General features: G+C 38.8%; 1 protein-coding gene and 1 pseudogene across 3 annotated transcripts in view; both read right to left on the reverse strand.

Moving 5' to 3' along the window:
- The window catches only part of KLB (klotho beta), a 39,590-nt gene extending 30,170 nt beyond the window's left edge, over nucleotides 1-9,420 (reverse strand). The window contains exon 1 of one of the 2 annotated variants that reach the window (XM_084900613.1): nucleotides 8,563-9,420. In XM_084900613.1, the coding sequence (XP_084756739.1) occupies nucleotides 8,563-9,363 (801 nt within the window). In that variant the 5' untranslated portion in view covers nucleotides 9,364-9,420. The remainder of the gene's footprint in view (nucleotides 1-8,562) is intronic. The other variant, XM_084900614.1, reaches the window with a different exon arrangement.
- Nucleotides 9,421-11,632: 2,212 nt separating this feature from the next.
- On the reverse strand, nucleotides 11,633-12,130 carry LOC311621354 (small ribosomal subunit protein eS24-like; annotated as a pseudogene). Its single transcript has one exon. The product of its transcript is annotated as a small ribosomal subunit protein eS24-like (transcript).
- Between the last annotated feature and the right edge of the window lie 5,939 nt (nucleotides 12,131-18,069).

Below are 18,069 nucleotides of genomic sequence, written 5' to 3' on the forward strand. Positions count from 1 at the left end.
GCTAGTTTTAACTTCTTTGATCATTATTTTCTGTATTTTATTGGAGGTGTCTTAGGTTCTAAAGGAGATGAGTTGAGATGATCATATAAATACTATGATCATTAGCTAATTAAATAAATAATTGTGTTAACATTTACTTAAACTTTAGATGGTATTGCCAAGGGCACACATATGTGATTTAACATCACTTTAATGGCATTAAATTTTTTTAAAAAAAATATTTTTATTGATTTCAGAGAGGGAGAGAGAGATAGAAACATCAATGGTGAGAGAGAATCATCAATGGGCTGCCTCCTGCACACCCTACACTGGGGATTGAGTGTACAACCCGGTCATGTGCCCTGACCACGTATTGAACTGTGACCTCCTAGTTCATAAATCGACACTCAACCACTGAGCCGTGCCAACCTGGTGAGCATTAAAGTTTTGAGCAAATAAAAATTAAAATCATAAAACAATGAATCAGTGATAAATTTTTCTTAGATTTTGGGGACAAATAAAACATGTACATAGATTGTTCTGGTCTTTAAATAGGCAAAGTGAAGTCAAATATCTGTTAATCAGTATCAACACTAGTGACTGCTATGGGTTTAAAGTTGTAAATTGTTATCTTTCATTGAATCTACCTAGGTAGCGGATTCATGCCATTAAACCTGGCCAACTTGGATTCAGGCTAAGATTTGAATTTTGGCTATGATACTTACTAGGAGTAAAAAAATACCAAACACTTATCAGCTGTGTAACCTTAGGCAAATTTCTCTGGGCTTCAGTTTTATCAACATATACAATAAAAGCCTAATATGCAAATTATCCCCTTGACCAGGAGTTTGACCAGGGGGCTGGGTGGGCCAGCTAACTGCCCACGGCCCCTCCCCCTGGCCAGCCCAGCCCAATCCACTCGATTGAGGCAGGCTGGCCAGACTCCCGCCATGCACGGATTTGGGCCAACTATAAAATGGCTATAAGAATACTTTCCTGTAGGGCTGATGTGAGAATTAAACAATATACGAAAAGTACCTAGGGCAGTTTGTGAAACTACAGTAGATATGCAATAAAATAGTCTTACTATAAAAATAAGTATTAAGAATAGTAGTATAGAATGTCAAAACATTACCTGTTGGTAATGTTTCAACACTCCACTTAAGAATTAAGACCAATCTCTGTCCTTTTTTCTCCCCATTTCTGCATTCTTTTTTGGGGAGTGGGGTGGAAGGGCAAACTATGGAAAGTAGCAAATAACAAGTTTTGGGTGTTTTTTTTTTAACCCCTTTTTTCTGTCCTTCATTGACAGAAAAGCTAGAGCTAGCTTTAAAAAAAAGGGGGGTTGGGGCAGGCTGAATGGGGTCAATGGGGGAAAAGGGGGACATATATAATACTTTCAACAATAAAGAATTTCAGAGAGGAAAGGGAGAGAAAGAGAGAGAGAGAGAGAGAGAGAGAGAGAGAGAGAGAGAGAGAGAGAGAAACATCAATGATGAGAGAGAATCATTGATTGATTGCCTTCTGCATGGAATCGAGCCTGCAACCCAGTCATGTGCCCTGACCGGAAATCGAATTACGACATCCTGGTTCATAGGTCGATGCTCAACCACTGAGCCATGCTGGCCAGGCTGGGCTAGCTTTTTAGCTATAAGATTTAGCAACCCAACTTTAATGCAGGAATTTAAAAAAAATTCCTTTATCTTATGGGGTGGGGGGGCGGGGGGAGGCATTTCAGACGATCTTTGAAGATTTTGGTTCTATCTAACCAAAACAAGCTAAAAAAGGATTCTGCTAGTATTTCCAGGTCAAAATATTATACTTAGTCTTTAAGACATTGGTTGGGGGTTGGGCAGGAGAGGTTTAGAAATGACATTTAATCCATTTCAGCGTGCCTGTGAAACATGCAGTCTTCTGGTTCAAGAAAGCAGTTGCAGCAGCCTCCTGGCAGAGGGGGCTAGCTGTTAGTCATGTGAATGATGGCTTCTTCACAGCTGTTTCTGCAGTTTTCACACTAAATTTTGGTTAAGAATTTTGACAGAGCCTTCAAGAAGTGCAGAGGTGATTGTTTTATTTTAAAATATAACATATTTTCTTTACCATCTACTTTATTTTTTACTTTAAGTTGTGGAAATTGTCACAGAATATAAAAATCGAAAGGATAACACAGTGAACCCCCATGAACACATCGCTCAGCTTGGAGAGTTGTCAGCATTCTGCAGCTTGGTTCAAGGTGGGCTGTTCATGTAAACATTTTCATAGGAACTGGCATACCTAATTGATTTGCATGTTCTGAAAAGACAGTGTGTTTATGCCAGAGTATGTGTTGAAGAGTGTGTGTGTGTGTGTGTCTGAAATCAACTTCTCTTCAAGTGCAATTTTATATCCTTTCTGGGATAAGGCAGGTCTTATTTAATTATAAAATAATCAATTAAATTATTTACTGAATATCTAACACATACCCCAGCCTGGTGTGAGCTTCTCTGAAGGGATGATGGCAAGAAATGCTGATACACCCAAAACCGGTTTGGCTCAGTGGATAGAGCGTTGGCCTGCGGACTGAGAGGTCCCAGGTTTGATACCAGTTAAGGGCATGTACCTTGGTTGCGGGCACATCCCCAGTAGGGGGTGTGCAGGAGGCAGCTGATTGATGATTCTCTCTCATCAATGTTTCTAACTCTCTATCCCTCTCTCTTTCTCTCTGTAAAAAAATCAATAAAATATATATTTTTAAAAACGAAATGCTGATACAGTTTCCCAAAGAGATGAAAAAATAGGGAGAAGTACCTATCCCAGGCTGAGGAACAAGTTGGTAAGGCCCTGACCTACATTAGTGTTTCCCAACACTTCTTGTCCTGAAAGCCTCTTTCCCAGTATTAAACAATCTCTTAAACCCCTAAGGAATTTAAAACTATATTTCGTCATTTGTGTGTAGTATACGCAGATTTAAAATACCTATAATATACAAACATGAATGTTAGCATTTTCCCATCTTATAAGCACTATTACATTATGTAAATTATTTTAATGACATAAGGAAAATTTTTATGATGCATTTTTTAAGTGACCCTGAGTTTGGTTTTAGGACAGAATGCATACTAAAATGCAGAGTAAAAATTGCCCATTCTGTGGTGTTTTCCAAGTCCGGTACACCTACCTCTTCTGTATGGGAGATGACATTAGGTGTAACAAAAATGAAAATTTTTATTTTAAGTGTTACATATTTATTTTAAGGGTATTAGAAAATACTGGTCTCTCATGTATAGTAGAATATAAAGTTTTCTTTCAAAATAAACATTTTGTAGAAAAATGTTTTAATAAATGAGAGTACATATGGTTCTTGGATATGCAAACAAACAAAAAGCCAACATGGCCCTTGCTGGTTTGGCTCAGTGGACCGAGAGAGCGTCAGCCTATGAACTGAAGAGTCCCTGGTTCGATTTCGGTCAAGGGCACATGCCTAGGTTGCAGGCTCAATCCCCAGTGTGGGGCATGCAGGAGGCAGCTGATCAATGATTCTCTGTCATCATTGATGTTTCTATCTCTCTCTCCCTCTCCCTCTCTCTCTGAAATCAATAAAAACATTAAAAAAAAAAAAAGCCAACATGCAGTAATGTGCAAAAAATTACACTTTGTGAAACACAATGTTATGGCATCAAAAATGGATTAAAAATTGTTTCTGTAATATTTTGCTTGAATTCTTAAATTCTGCTTTTTAAAAAAGTACAAGCTTTCAAAAAGTAGGTTTAGTGTTTTGCTCATAAATAACTATGTATGTAAGAGCAATGGTTTGGGCCAGCTCTTTCAAGTATTTCACAAATAACTAAAAGCCAGTCTTCATTTCCAATATGTGAAAAGTCAAACTAGATATAATCATCAACATTATTTTCTCATTTAACATTTCTTAAAACTCTGTTTCTTCTCCTGAAACATCCTGATAATACTGTAAATTAATTTTGAGTTTGTGTGCAACTTACAGAGCTGGTGAAAATCTCCTTGAGGTGATTTTATAAATTATCTTTTTTATGTCCCTCGAACTGGTTATATTTCAATATCCTTGCTCTTTGTGCTTCATGCCTTTAATCACTTCGTCAGCTGTTTTGAAGGAAGGGAAGAAAGAGGAATTTTACCCTCCCCCAGAGTATATTTGGCAATGTCTGGAGACATTTCAGTTGTCACAAACTCTGGACAACAGGGATACTACTGAAATCTAGTGGGTAGAGGCTGCTAAATATTCTACAATACATAAGATAATCCACCACAACAAAGCATTACCTGGCTCAAAATGTCAATAGTGCCAAAATGGTGTAGGCAGAATATGGCTATGAAAGATAATAATTTAGAGATGTGAAATGGTAAAGATTATCATGGAAGCTGGCAGTATTGAGTGGAGTAATTGAATGAACCAGCTACCTTCTCATGAACAAACTCATCTTCCCCAACCTGTATGCATATTTCCTCAGAGGTTCTCAAATATTCCATTTTTAGTGGGGAAGAAATCTACAGACTTAAATCATATTATGCATGTATATTGATCTAAAAATAAAAACAGGCACAAGTACTGCCTTTACTGATGTGAGACCTTGGGACTCTGCTGACCTGAGGAATGAGAGCATAGGCCACATAGGTTGAAATTTTAAAAATTGAACTAGGGCCGAAACCGGTTTGGCTCAGTGGATAGAGTGTCGGCTTGCCGACTGAAAGGTCCCGGGTTCGATTCCGGTCAAGGGCATATACCTTGGTTGCGGGCACATCCCCAGTACGGGGTGTGTAAGAGGCAGCTGAACAATGTTTTTCTCTAATTGATGTTTCTAACTCTCTATTCCCCTTCCTCTCTGTGCAAAATCAATAAAATATATTAAAAATAATAATTATTATTAAAAAAAAATTGAACTTGGGAGAAAGAAAGCTTTCCTCTACCAAGAAGAAAGATGCCAACCTACAAGAAGAAATGGACACGGAAGACCGAGATGAAGGGCTTCTGAGAGTGTCCTGGTTCCTGTGATTTGGTTACTGAGCCAGGAAGTTGCTCATTTTTGCTTAAGCCAACTTGAATTAGGCTTCTGTCATTTGCAACCAAAAGAGTCCACACTAATACACCACTGGATTAATACAGGCAATTTCAGGAATTAGCAATAATGCAATGAAATATGTATTTTATACCTGAGATTGGGTCTTTGATTACAAGTTTAAAATAGAAATTCCTAAACCACTCATTCAATGTACCTAGCATGTATATATTATGTGCAAGGTGCTGGAAATATGAAGACAAAAAATAGCATCTTCTTTCAAAGAACTCTCAGTCTAGTTGGGGAAACAAAGAAGCACCATATGGTATGAATTCAATGCACATCTTATCATGTGAACGTTCAGGAGCGGAACTGACTTAGAGGTGGTAACTGCCTAAATTGTCTTGAAGGACATTATCAGCAAAACTGGGAGTAAGAAAAGCATTTTATCTGAATAGAGTATTAATGAAGGCTGAGCAGAGGGGGCTAGTAAAGTAAAATCCAGACACTTTAGTAGTGCATTACAGCCGGACGTGGGGTGCGAAGGTTTGGCATTAGTGAGGGGGGTGGGAGAATGTCCAGGAAGGAGCCTGGAATGGAGGCCGGGTTTGTGTCTTGAAGATCTTGATGAAAAGTTGGGACTTTATCCCAGAAGTTTTGATGGATTTTATGCAGGGAAGTGACATGATACATTTTTTAAGAAGCATCGCTCTATAAAATGGGAATAATAACAGACACCTAGCAATATTGTTGCAAAAATTATAGATAATCTTTAAAGCTATGTTTGCGGTGCTGAAAGATGGCCAAGCCAATCAAGGCGTGCTCTGTCTGTTCTGAACATGGTTATGGATTCAGAAGGAAGCATCCATTGGTGTGATTACGACCAACTTTTGTCTGAGGCTTAGGTTTGCCTTAAGCCAGGTAATGACCAGATCTGTCCAGATCAGTCTCCAGGGACTGGCTAGACAATTCAGGTCTCCTCCCAACCAGGACATTTCAGAGGGAGATGGAGTTTTCAGGATCATCCTGGAACTTAAAAGACCCTTACAGCCACTATGTAATCTTCTCAATAGCTGAGGATTGGGAATGGAGTGATAATAACCATCCATGAATTTAGGTTTATATTAGGCTTTTTTAAAAAAAACCCTCAATAAATATTCTTGGACTAAAAACTAATCCTAAAGAATGCTTCTTTTGGGTCACAAGGTGGCATAATAAGGAGGAAACACTCCATTGCAACATAAAATAGCCAATTAATCTTCTCTATGTTAAAAGAAAGGCAGAGAAAAACAAGTTCACCTCAGGCTACCAAACCGCTGCCAGATTTCTCTGTAGTGCTAGAAGTCACTGGGTTATGCAGTGTATTTCACTTTTTTTGAAAATTAAAATTATTGGGGTGACATTGATAGATAGAACTATGTAGATTTCAAGTGTACCTCGCTATGATACACGATCTGCATGTGGCCTTGTGTGCCCACCACCAAAGAGACCCCGTGGGTTAGTGCTTTAGAAATTTGTAAAGAGATGGAAGAAGTTACTTGGAAAACACAATAATTAAAAAATATAACACCTCAGTTTAAAACAATAAAATCTCTACCAGAGTGCTAATTTTGTGGTCTATCTCAAATTAGAGAAAAGTGAAAACTATATCTGAAAATATAGCATTTTACATACTAAGTTTGGAAACAATATCTATTTGTTAGTTACATCTTTTTCCTGTGTATTTTTATCCACCGAGCCAAACCGGTCCCGGCTTTTTCCTGTGTATTTTTAATCAGATAGCCCATTTTAAGGCTTTAAACTAGCCATTTAAACATATTTTTAATGGAATTTCTAATTGTTAACATTTCCCCAGGTAACTGAAAACTTTTCAACAATTTAGAATTTTTTAACTATTTAAAATATTAAGAATTATTAAATATCCATATATGTACATGTAATTGTATAGAACACTTTAACAGACCAGATCAGAACTATTAGCAGCAGTTTCCTCAAGATTGGAGTTGTCAGATGGAGAGGAAGAGAGGAATTTGACTTTTTCACTTTATATCTTTTTGATACAATCTGATGTTTCTCAATTTACACCAGCATGTATTGTTTTAATAATTAAAAGAATAAATAAAAGAAATATTTTTCTAGCTTAAATATGTATATTCTTCATAGTTAACAGTTGTAGGTTTTTTCCCCTTTAATGTCTTTTTCCCAGAATACCAATCGCAGAATACCTATGCATTAATATGTTCTATATACAACTCTACTCAAAGATATGTAAATGACCTTGAAATTATAATACAATCTGTTTACTGCAAGGGCAGATGTGACTAAATCATAGTACAAAAATCCAGAAAGTTCACATATTTTTGTATGTACAAATTAAGACATGGTGTGATTTTATGTTCCTATACATTTTTTCCTATTTCTATATATTTAACATTTGATTATTAGAAATCAGATTACTTCTCCTACCACATGATGAAACCCCACTAATAGTTTTTTCATTTTCAAAAATGTAACAGTTATTCAGAATAATTTATTTTTTCCAGGTAAACTAGTTGACTTAAAAAGTTATACCTGATTCTAAATATTGGCCTCAATGTGAAGCAAAATCTCTTGAAAATTTTCAAAAGATTGTTCCTTTAAAAACATTCTTAATAAAGACATTTAGTGTTTAATTATGTTGTCATTTATAAAAGCCCATGTTTCCAACAGGTGCATTTTACTCTGTAACCTTGGGCAAGCTATGTAATCTCACTAAGCTTCAGTTTTCCTCATCTTTAAAATGGGGATAATAATCAGACATAGTTCATAAGGTTATCATGATGATTAAATGTGATAATGCAAGTAAAATGCTTAAAGTAGCCTCTAAATACTCAATGATTATTCATTTATTTTGCTTAGAGTTTCACTATTATTTAACATTTTAACATTTCCCAGCATGAAGTCTACCTTTTGAATTATACAGCTTTAAAATGCTTAGTAGAGCATATTCTTCCAGTTTTGATAGTACTAGTTTAATTTTAACTCCTAGAACAATTAACCTTTCCTGCTATGTAACACAAATAAAACCAACTGTGAATTACATTTTTTCAATTCCTGCATTTAACACGTACCAGTTAGCTAGCATTCATTTAGCTGACTATAGCTAAGTACCACCAAGAATAGCGATAGCGACAACAAATACATATTTGAAATGGTCATGCCTTCGCATAATTCTGAAACGGTTGCATCTTGTCAGAAAAGGATTTCCAACCATTCCATTGATTTTCCACAGAATGAAAGGAAACTCATAGCCTCACGCCCTCATGGATAATTGTAGACTTAAAAATAGTTAATTTTTAAAAAATGCACTTTTAAGGAAAATAATTGGGCTCATGCAGTAGTAACAGCTTACATAAAATATGACACCACTTTAAACATGAAATTTGAGGACAGACCTTGAGGGTCAGAATAAAATCACTTGACTTGATTGCACCCAAGAGACTTATTTAAACAGATGCTACATTTCTTGGGGTTCCTTTCGAACGCCTGCTCCTTCTATTCGGAAGCTGTGACAGAAAGCCAAGCGGTACGGTACCTTGATCAGGTTGTGTCCCACGGCGTAGACAGCTGCCAAATTTCCTTTCTCTCCAGGGGCATGCATACCTGTCTGGTACCCGTGCCAGGCAACCAGATAGGGGTTGTGAATTGTGATCCAGTACTTGACACGGTCCCCAAACGCCCGGAAGCAGTAGGTGGCATAGTCGTTGAAGATATCTATGAGAGCTTCGCTCTTCCACCCCCCGTATTTCTCCTGCAGCGCCAGGGGCAGGTCCCAGTGGTACAGAGTGACCACAGGCTGGATGTCCCTCAGCGCCAGAGCGTCCAGGAGGGCGTTGTAGTACCGGAGACCCTTCGCGTTGGCCACTGCTGCTATCCCATCGGGGAAGAGCCTGGGCCAGGAGATGGAGAACTGATAGAAAGAAACGCCTATAAAATCCAGGGCAGACAGGTCTTTCTCCAGAAAGATGTAGCTGTCGCTGGAGCTGTTCGCCCCGCTGGCGTCCTGCAGGTGCGCCCGGGCGAAAGGGTCCCAGATAGAAGGGCCTCTGCCATCGGCCTCCCAGCTCCCTTCCACTTGAAACGCTGCGGTCCCGACGCCCCAGAAGAAGTTTTCAGGGAAAGTGTCATAGAGGAACAGCTGAGTTTCGTTTACCGGGCTGTAGTTGGGGTTTTTAGACCAGACAGCTGTCCCGTCTCCGGAGGACCCAGGAGCCACGGTCTGGAGGAGGAGGAGGATGCATGCTGACAGCATGACAGATCTCGGCAGCGCCCCGGTGGGCATGGTGTCCCCAGAGCGTCTGCTGCTGTCATCAGTCCCTGAAGCAAATCCATTCATTCCCCGGAGGATTCTGCCGCACAGCCAGCCTGGCTTCCCTCAGCCACTCACACTGCCCCGGCTGTCTTATCAACGCGTCAGGAAAAGCCTGGGGTTGCAAAGCCCTGTCAATGATTAAGCCTGAAGTGTGAGACTTGGGATGGGCCCTGGAGAGCAGCGTGGTGGTGGGAGGGAGGTGGCCCTAGGACAGCCACCCACACGTCCCATCCTCTTGTGAGGGGAAGAATGAGATGCAAAGGCATCAGGGACAGTAGTCCGAACGTGTGACTACATCATAGATAAGCAGTGGATAAAAATGCCATGTTTTCTCTGGAGCCTTGCATACCGACTCAAATCTTTCCTGAATAGTTTGGCAAGTATTGCCTACAGTATGTGCCTTTTTTTTTTTTTAATTGTTATAATTTTTTGAGTGGCCATTTTATAATTTCACATGTCAGGAAAAAACAATCTTATATGCAAGTAATAGAATTTCTAAATGCCAATAATAAAGAGTTAGAAAACAGAAGATATTACACTTTCACAAAAATTGTAATACTAAGAATAACCTTAAATGTTACCCAATTTAAGAAAATTATAAAACTGTATTGCTAAATTTGAAAGAAGATGAAGCACTATATAGCACTTTTTTGGTGGAAACACTTAATACTTTCCAATTTAATTTATAAATTTAATGCACTTTTAACCCAAAACCTCTAATCCCAAATTTTAGTTAAACAAAATTATTGTGAAAGTTCCTTTGAAGAATAAATAGGCACTGATTACAAAAAAAAAAAAAAATCTGAAGAAGAAAATAGTGAAAGCATAGACTACTTTTAGATATGAAAACATTAAAAAAAAAAAACCACAAATTAAACAGCATGATTCTGGGATAGATAAATAATAGAAATAAATATTGTACAGAATCTATAGCCTCCAAATAACCTTGAAAAATTTTAATGTTTTAAATACTTGAAATATCACATACTAAGGAGAGGCAGAGTGGTTAATAGGTTGGCATCTGGAGTTAGACTGCCCAAGTTTAAGTATAGCTGTGTGACTAGAAAATGTTATTTAATTTTCTGCACCTGACTTTCTCTTATATAAGAAAATACATTTAATAGTATCTACTGCATTAATGTGAGGACTAAATACATGTAAAGCACTTACAACAGAGATGGACACATAGTAAGTGCTCAATAAATGTTACTATTGTAAATTTTATGTGAAAACTGGGACTGAACCCTCAACCTAGGTATATGCCCTGATTAGGAATCGAACTGGCCACCTTTTGGTGTATAGGATGAAGCTCTCCAACCAACTAAGCCACACCAGCCAGGGCCAGAGCAAACACCTTTTGTAAGTTGTACACATTTTACTTACATCTTTGTGCCTTAGTACATGTGCTCTCTACTTAGGATGTATTCTACTGCATGTGAGGGTGTAAATTTAAGTTTTATTTTAGTAATAATTTTGCAGTTTATACATATATATATATATATATATATATATATATATATATAGCAAATCAATAGGTTGTACACCTTAAATTAATACAATGTTCCAAAATTATCAAAATTACCAAACATAAAAAACTAAAGGCCTGGTGCATGAAATTCGTGCACAGGGCAGTAGGGCGGGGGGTGTGTGTGCCCCTTAGCCCAGCCTGCACCCTCTCCAATCTGGGACCCCTCAATGGATGTCCAACTGCCCGTTTAGGCCCAATTCCGGTATGATCGGGCCTAAACGGGCAGTCGGACATCCCTCTCACAATCCAGGACTGCTGGCTCCCAACTGCTCGCCCTCCTGCCTTCCTGATTGCCCCTAACCACTTCTCCCTCCAACCTGATCACCCCCTAACCACTCTCCTGCCAGCCTGATTGATGCCTAACTGCTCCCCTGCCAGCCTGATCACCCCTAACTGCCCTTCCCTGCAGGCCCAGTCACCCCCAATCCCTCCTCCGCTGGCTTGGTCACCACTAATTGCCCTCCCCTGCTAGCCCACAACTGCCCTCCCTTGCAGGCCATCTTGTGGTGTTCATCTTGTGTCCACTTGGAGGCAGCCATCTTTGACCACATGGGGGCAGCCACCTTGTGTGTTGGAGTGATGGTCAACTTGCATATTACTTTTTTTTATTAGATAGGATATAAAATTATCAAAAGTAAAATTAAGTGATGAAAACCAGTGTTGATAATGCTCATGTCCACCTGTTTTTCAAAACTTCACTACTTCCTCTGGAAAGCCTTTCTGACACCCAGTTTGAGTTTATTTATTTAAATTTTAAAAACATGTTTACAGTTTATTAATCCTCTCCTGAAAAATCTGCACAATCACTGCAGATAAGGTCACTATCTTGACTCCTTTGTTGTCCAGTCTCCAACATTTTGCTGCACCAACATTGGCCTTAGCAGACCCCTGACTTTCTTCATTCTGTTCTTATGACCCTTTCACTGTTTTCTTGAGGTCTGTTTCTTTTCATACAGGCCATGTCTTGCAAGTGTATGTGGGTTCATTGTGTGTGTGTGTGTGTGTGTGTGTGTGTGTGTGTAATCCAGGGAATTGTTAATCATGCTAAAGCCAGCTGTCTTGCCACCACCACAGTGGGTTCTGAATCCAAATACAGAGATGATATCTGGTGTCGTCTTGTACATTTTGGCTAGTTTTCCCCAAAATTTCTGTCTTAGGGACTGTTGCGTTCTCAGGGTGAAGGATGTCAATAACCGTTAGTTTCTGTTGAAGTAGTAGGTTGGTCATAAACTTCCTGGACCAGAGAGTTCCTGTGTTGTTCATGGTGGTGTTGATCCACAGGCAGGCAGGAAGGAAAAGAGCCAGTTTGATTTGATTTAGATGGATCTCCTCTGTGTTCCCATGGCAGCTCATGCTTTCTCTACTGGGACAGTCATCACACAATAGATCAATAAATTACACAGTGAATTTATCTGTATCCTCTGTTCCACTGTTCTCTCTACCTTTCTTTAAAAAACAGAAATCTTGACTAGTTAGTATTTAATATAGGGGGCCTAGTCGTCACTAAAGTATATGATGAATGAATGAGTGAATGTACCTCTGTCGCTACATTTATCACATAATCTTAGAATGGTTTGTCTCTTCCACTAGATAACTTTTTGTCATTGTTTATCATAGAAAATGCTTAATTATTGTCTATGGAATGAGTGGCGTTGGTAAAATTAACTCACTATAAAATAAAAATGTTCCAGGTGTATTGATTTACTGGAGGTCTAGTGCACAAAATTCATACATGAGTAGGGTTCCTAATGGCTCACTATACATGAACTCACTAAAAATTTAAAAGTTTTATGCATATAAATGTTCATATTAGGCCTTTATTATTATTATTCTAGAGGCCCAATGCATGAAATTCACGCAAGAGGAGGCCTTCCTTCACCCAGCTGTGGGCACCGGCTTCCCTCTGGCACCCGGACCCGGGCTTCCCTCTGGCCACCCGCAGGCACCTGGGACCTGGGCTTCTCTCGCAGCCCCAACTTCGTCTGGAAGGATGTCTGGTCTAATTAGCATGTTATGCTTTTATTATTATAGATAATTTAATATTTACTTCTATTTTCTTCCAGTTTGCTATGGCTATATTATTTTTAATTTACCATCTTAACATTTCTGTGGCTATATATTTTTTAATTAGGTGTGTTTGGGAGGGTGTAAATTATTACATTTAAAAGTTTTATTTTAGTAATAATTTTGCAGTATATATCAATACATATATCAAATCATTATGTTGTACACCTTAAATTAATACAATGTTATATGTCAATTATCCTATATAATAAAAGTCTAATATGCACATTTAGGGCTGGGTATGTGCCCTGACTGGGAATCATTGATTGGTTGCCTCCTGCACGCCCCACACTGGGTATGTGCCCTGATCAGGAATTGAACTGTGACCTCCTGGTTCCTAGGTTGACACTCAAGCACTGAGCTATGCTGGCTGGCCCTAATTTTTTCTAATACAAACAATTCATAAATGAACAATCCTGAATTCATTACTGCATATGTAAGAGATATAAGATATTGGTAAAACTGTAATTGCTGGGTTAAAGGGTATGTGCTTTTTTTTGTTTATGGATTTTTCCTGACTGCCCTTCAGAAAGGCAGTTGGTACTTTTAAGCTCTATCAATTAGCACCTGAAAGCCTCTTTCCCCTACTCTCCTCAATACAGGGTATTTCCAGTCCTTTTACTTTTTGTCAATGTGATAAGGAAAAGATGGCATTTCATTTTTGCATTCATTCGGGCTTCTCTGATTATTGATCTTTTCATATTCTTTTTTTTAAAAAGATGTATTTTATTGATTTTTTACAGAGAGGAAGGGAGAGGAGAGAGTTAGAACATCCATGAGAGAGGAACATCAATCAGCCGCCTCCTGCACACCTCCCACTGGGGATGTGCCCCCAACCAAGGTACATGTCCTTGACCACAATCGAAACCCGGACCCTTCAGTCCATAGGCCGATGCTCTATTCACTGAGCCAAACCGGTTTTGGAGATATTTTCATATTTTTATTGTTTTTTTCCTATTTCCTCTCATGTGAGTTGCCTTTTCATCTACAATACTTTGTTTTACTATCCTGTTTTTTGTCTTTTTCTAACGAATTAGAAGGAGCTCATTATATACTAGTATAAAGCAGTAAATTTCTTGTGTGCTATAAATGTAAATATTTTCTCTCAACAATTTGTCTTTTAAAGAACAGTTTTATTGAGATACAATTTCCATACCATACAATTCATCCACTAAAAGTATTTAATTCACCAGTTTTTAGTATATTCAGTGTATTTAGATCTGTGCAACCACTACTACAATCAATTTTAGAACAATATTTAATACCATTTCAATGTATTTACATGTGCAAATGTTTTTATTTTTTGTGCAACCAAATTTATTATGCATTTCCTTTAATGTTTCTGGGCTAGGAAAGCTATGGCCATTCTAAAATTATATTGATAGTCTCTTATGTTTTCTCTTTAGTATATTTATAGTTTTGTTTTACATGTTGTGATCTTTTTAAAATTAAAAATTTTTTAAAGTTATTTACTCACCCCAGTTTTCTTCCCACTTTCAACTCATAACAGTTCTTCTAGAACTTGTACAGCTTCATATTTCATTTTGTATAATGTTCAGGTAATGATATCTTTCATTTAATTAATTTTAGACTATCAATTTCCTGTTTTGGTAGATGAAGTTTTAGGTTTCCTTTTGATTAAAAAAAAAAAAAAAAAGACAAACAAAGCCAACATAATATTTACTTTTTTGGTTAAATTGATATTTAGGGCTTATATTACTTTTACATAAATATTATTCATTGCTGACTATTGTAGTATACTATGATTATGCTCTCTTTTTGTTTTTGTTTCCTTATAGTTTAATTATTGCCCTTTTTGTTTCATTTGCTTAGTAGTTGTCTTTGTAGCTATTGCAAAGGCTTCCCACATCTTCCAATAACTCTCTACAATTTTCCATAAGATCCATCTCTATTTTAAAATATATTTTATTGATTTTTTACAGAGAGGAAGAGAGAGGGATAGAAAGTTAGAAACATCGACGAGAGAGAAACATTGATCTGCTGCCTCTTGCACACCCCCTGCTGGGGATGTGCCCGCAACCAAGGTATATGCCCTTGACCGGAATCAAACACGGGACCTTTCAGTCCGCAGACTGACGCTCTATCCATTGAGCCAAACAGTTTCAGCAAGATCCATCTCTTTTATTGTTAGTTTCAATCTTTTCTCTTGGGGTTAGCCCTCCTGGAGACCTTTGTTCCCCTCTAGTGATGCTCTGACTATTTGCTGTCTCGGGACTCTGCCCTTTGCTACTGTCTTAGGAATTCCTTTCCCTTTCCCCTGATTTGTATTGTTATTTGAATCTCATTCTTTCATTTTCCTCGGTTCACTCCCTCATTATCCTGGAGTGGATGTCCCAGTAGTGTGGTCCAGAGGGCACAGTGATGACAGCTCTTGCTTTGCCTGCCTCCTGAGCAACCGCGGCATCCAGGCTGCTTGCCCTCCACTCCTGGCGCACAGCTGCCTCCTGGGGTTCCCCTCCTCTTTTTCAGGTGCTCGGTCACCTGTTTTCTGTATCCCATGTCTTCCTCTTCTTTCTTTACTTCCTCCTTTGGGTGAGGCATGTTTCCCAGTAGTTTCCTGAGAAAAGTTGCAGAGGGAATCCATTTTGGAGGGAAGCTTAGAGGGAACTACATGTCTTTTTCTGCCCACACACTTGTTTGTGTGATTGAGTTTAGAATTCTATTATAGGTTGGGGCTCCTTTCATATAAACTTTTGAAGGGAGACAGCGGTGATGATTCTGGTGGTGGGAGAGCCTGCTGGACCACCCTGGGCGTCACTGGTATTTGTAGCAGCCAGAGTGACAGTCCCTGGAATGTCTCCAATTTCATAAGCGAGGGGAGGGAGGCTGTGGCAGTGGCAGTGGTAGTGACAACAGCATCACCAGTTATTGTTTCCTTACACAGAAGCCTAGTGATGGCATCTGGTTTCATTTCTTCAGTCCCTGCCCCTCTAACGTATTAAGTACCAAATTTAGTTAAAACAAAACAAAACAAATGCCCTCTTTTTGGTTGTTTCCTTTGATTCTCACTCATGGTGTTTGTGCGTGGTCATCTTTGTTATGTGATGGGTTTTTATTGTTGTTAATCATCACCTGAGGATACTTTTTACATTGATTTTTAGAGAGAGTGGAAGGGATGGAGGGAGGGGAGAAAGAGAGAGAAACCTTAATGTCAGAGAGAGACACATTGACTGGCTGCTTCCCGCATGTGCCCCGACCAAATCCGGGGATCGAACCTGCAACCCAGTTATGTGCCCTTGACTGGATATTCTGAGTCCCTTCAGTGTGCAGGCTGATGCTTTAACCACTGGGTACACCAGCCAGGGCATGCTTTCATCTTTAATTATGAGTGGAGACTTGCAAGTGGTGAGAGTGTGAGCCATACAGATAACAGGGGAAAGAGCACGCCAGGTAGATAAGAGTATAGTGAGTAAAAGGTCCTTGAAGTAGAAGTATGTCCGGCACCTTCAAGAAATGATGAACTCTTTAGGGATGGAGACTGGACTTGGGGTGGTGAACACACGATACTCAGAGTGATTTCTGTTTCCTACACTGAAGGCCAATAGACACAATGTATAGATGAGATGTAGTAGAATTGTATACCTGACACTTGCATAATTTTGTTAACTAGTGTCACCCAAACAAATTCAATAAAAAGGAAAAAAAGAAGAAATAATGAAGCCAGTGTGGCCAGTGGAATGAATGAGAGCCGTAGGGAGTAAGTACAGAGAGGTAATGGGACCAGATGATACAGGGGGATGGAGAGGAATCTGTCTTACACTCATAGTGAGAAGAGGAGCACTGCAGAGTTTTTAGCAGAGTGTCATAATCTAATACATTTGAAAAGAATCACTGTGGATGATGTGAGCAGAGTCTACTAAAGGGTGACAAAGGCAGAGTCAGAGTGATTTATCAAGAGACAGAGTAACAAGGAGAGAGATGATGGTAGCTTGGACCTGCTTCCTGTGTGGTAGTATGGTAGTGCTGGATGTGGTGAGATTTGTTGGATTCTAGTTATGTTTTGAAAAATTGAGCTAACAAAATTTCCTAAGGCTTCAGTGTGTGTGTGTGTGTGTGTGTGTGTGTGTGTGTGTGAGAGAGAGAGAGAGAGAGAGAGAGAGAGAGAGAGAGAGAGAGAGAGGGAGAGAGGGAGAAGGAGAGGGAGAGAGAGAGAAGAAGAGGGAGAGGGAGAGGGAGAGTCAAGGATTACTTGAAAATTTTTGGCCTGAGCAAATGAAAGAATGGCAGTACTATTAGTTGAGATGCAAGTTTGTGAGGGAATATCAGGAATTTGGTTTTGGACATAGTAACCTTGATATATCTATTAGCCAAATGGAGATGTGAAGTTGGAAAATGGACATACGATGCTGTAGTTCATGGGAAAAATTAGCAGTTGATACAAATTTAAAAGTGTCAGTATTATGGGGGGATGAGGACAAATATGTGATACCTTAATCAATACAGAAAAAAAAGTGTCAGTTTTCAGCCAGTATACAAGGCTATGGGGCTGGGTGAGCTAACCAGGCAGTGAGTATAGGAATGAGCCCTCAGGCAGATCAGTATTGAGAGGACAGGGAAATCTTAGGAATGGCTATTGAAGGAGGAAGAAAGCCAGGAGACTGACTACTGATGTTCCTGAAACCAAGTGAAGAAAGTACTTCGACAAGAAAACTTCTGTCCTAGCTGGATTGGCTCAGTGGATAGAGCATTGGCCTGCTGACTGAAGGGTCTCAGGTTTGATTCCAGTAAAGGGCACATGCCCAGGTTGCGGGCTCAAACCCCATTGAGGGGCGTGCAGGAGGCAGCCAATCAGTGATTCACTTTCAGCGTTGATGTTTCTATCTCTCTCTCCCTCTCCCTTCCTCTCCGAAATAAATAAATATGTGTTAAAAAAGGAAAACTCTTCATGGAGAGGTATTCTATTGAAATCATAGAGATTTAATTTCCAGGTTGTTAATAATTTATTAATTGTACCTTCTTAAAAATTTCATCATCTTCACAGCCATCTTATACATTATTTATACATAAATCAAATTTTCTGATTTCTTTGCTCATGATTATTTCTTTCATCCCAAATCTAATAGACATTTTATTTTATTTTATTTTTTTAAATGTATTTTATTGATTTTTTACAGAGA

This window comes from Pipistrellus hanaki, assembly GCF_964339955.1.
Source record: "Pipistrellus hanaki genome assembly, chromosome: 1".
NCBI classification, from domain to species: Eukaryota; Metazoa; Chordata; class Mammalia; order Chiroptera; family Vespertilionidae; genus Pipistrellus; species Pipistrellus hanaki.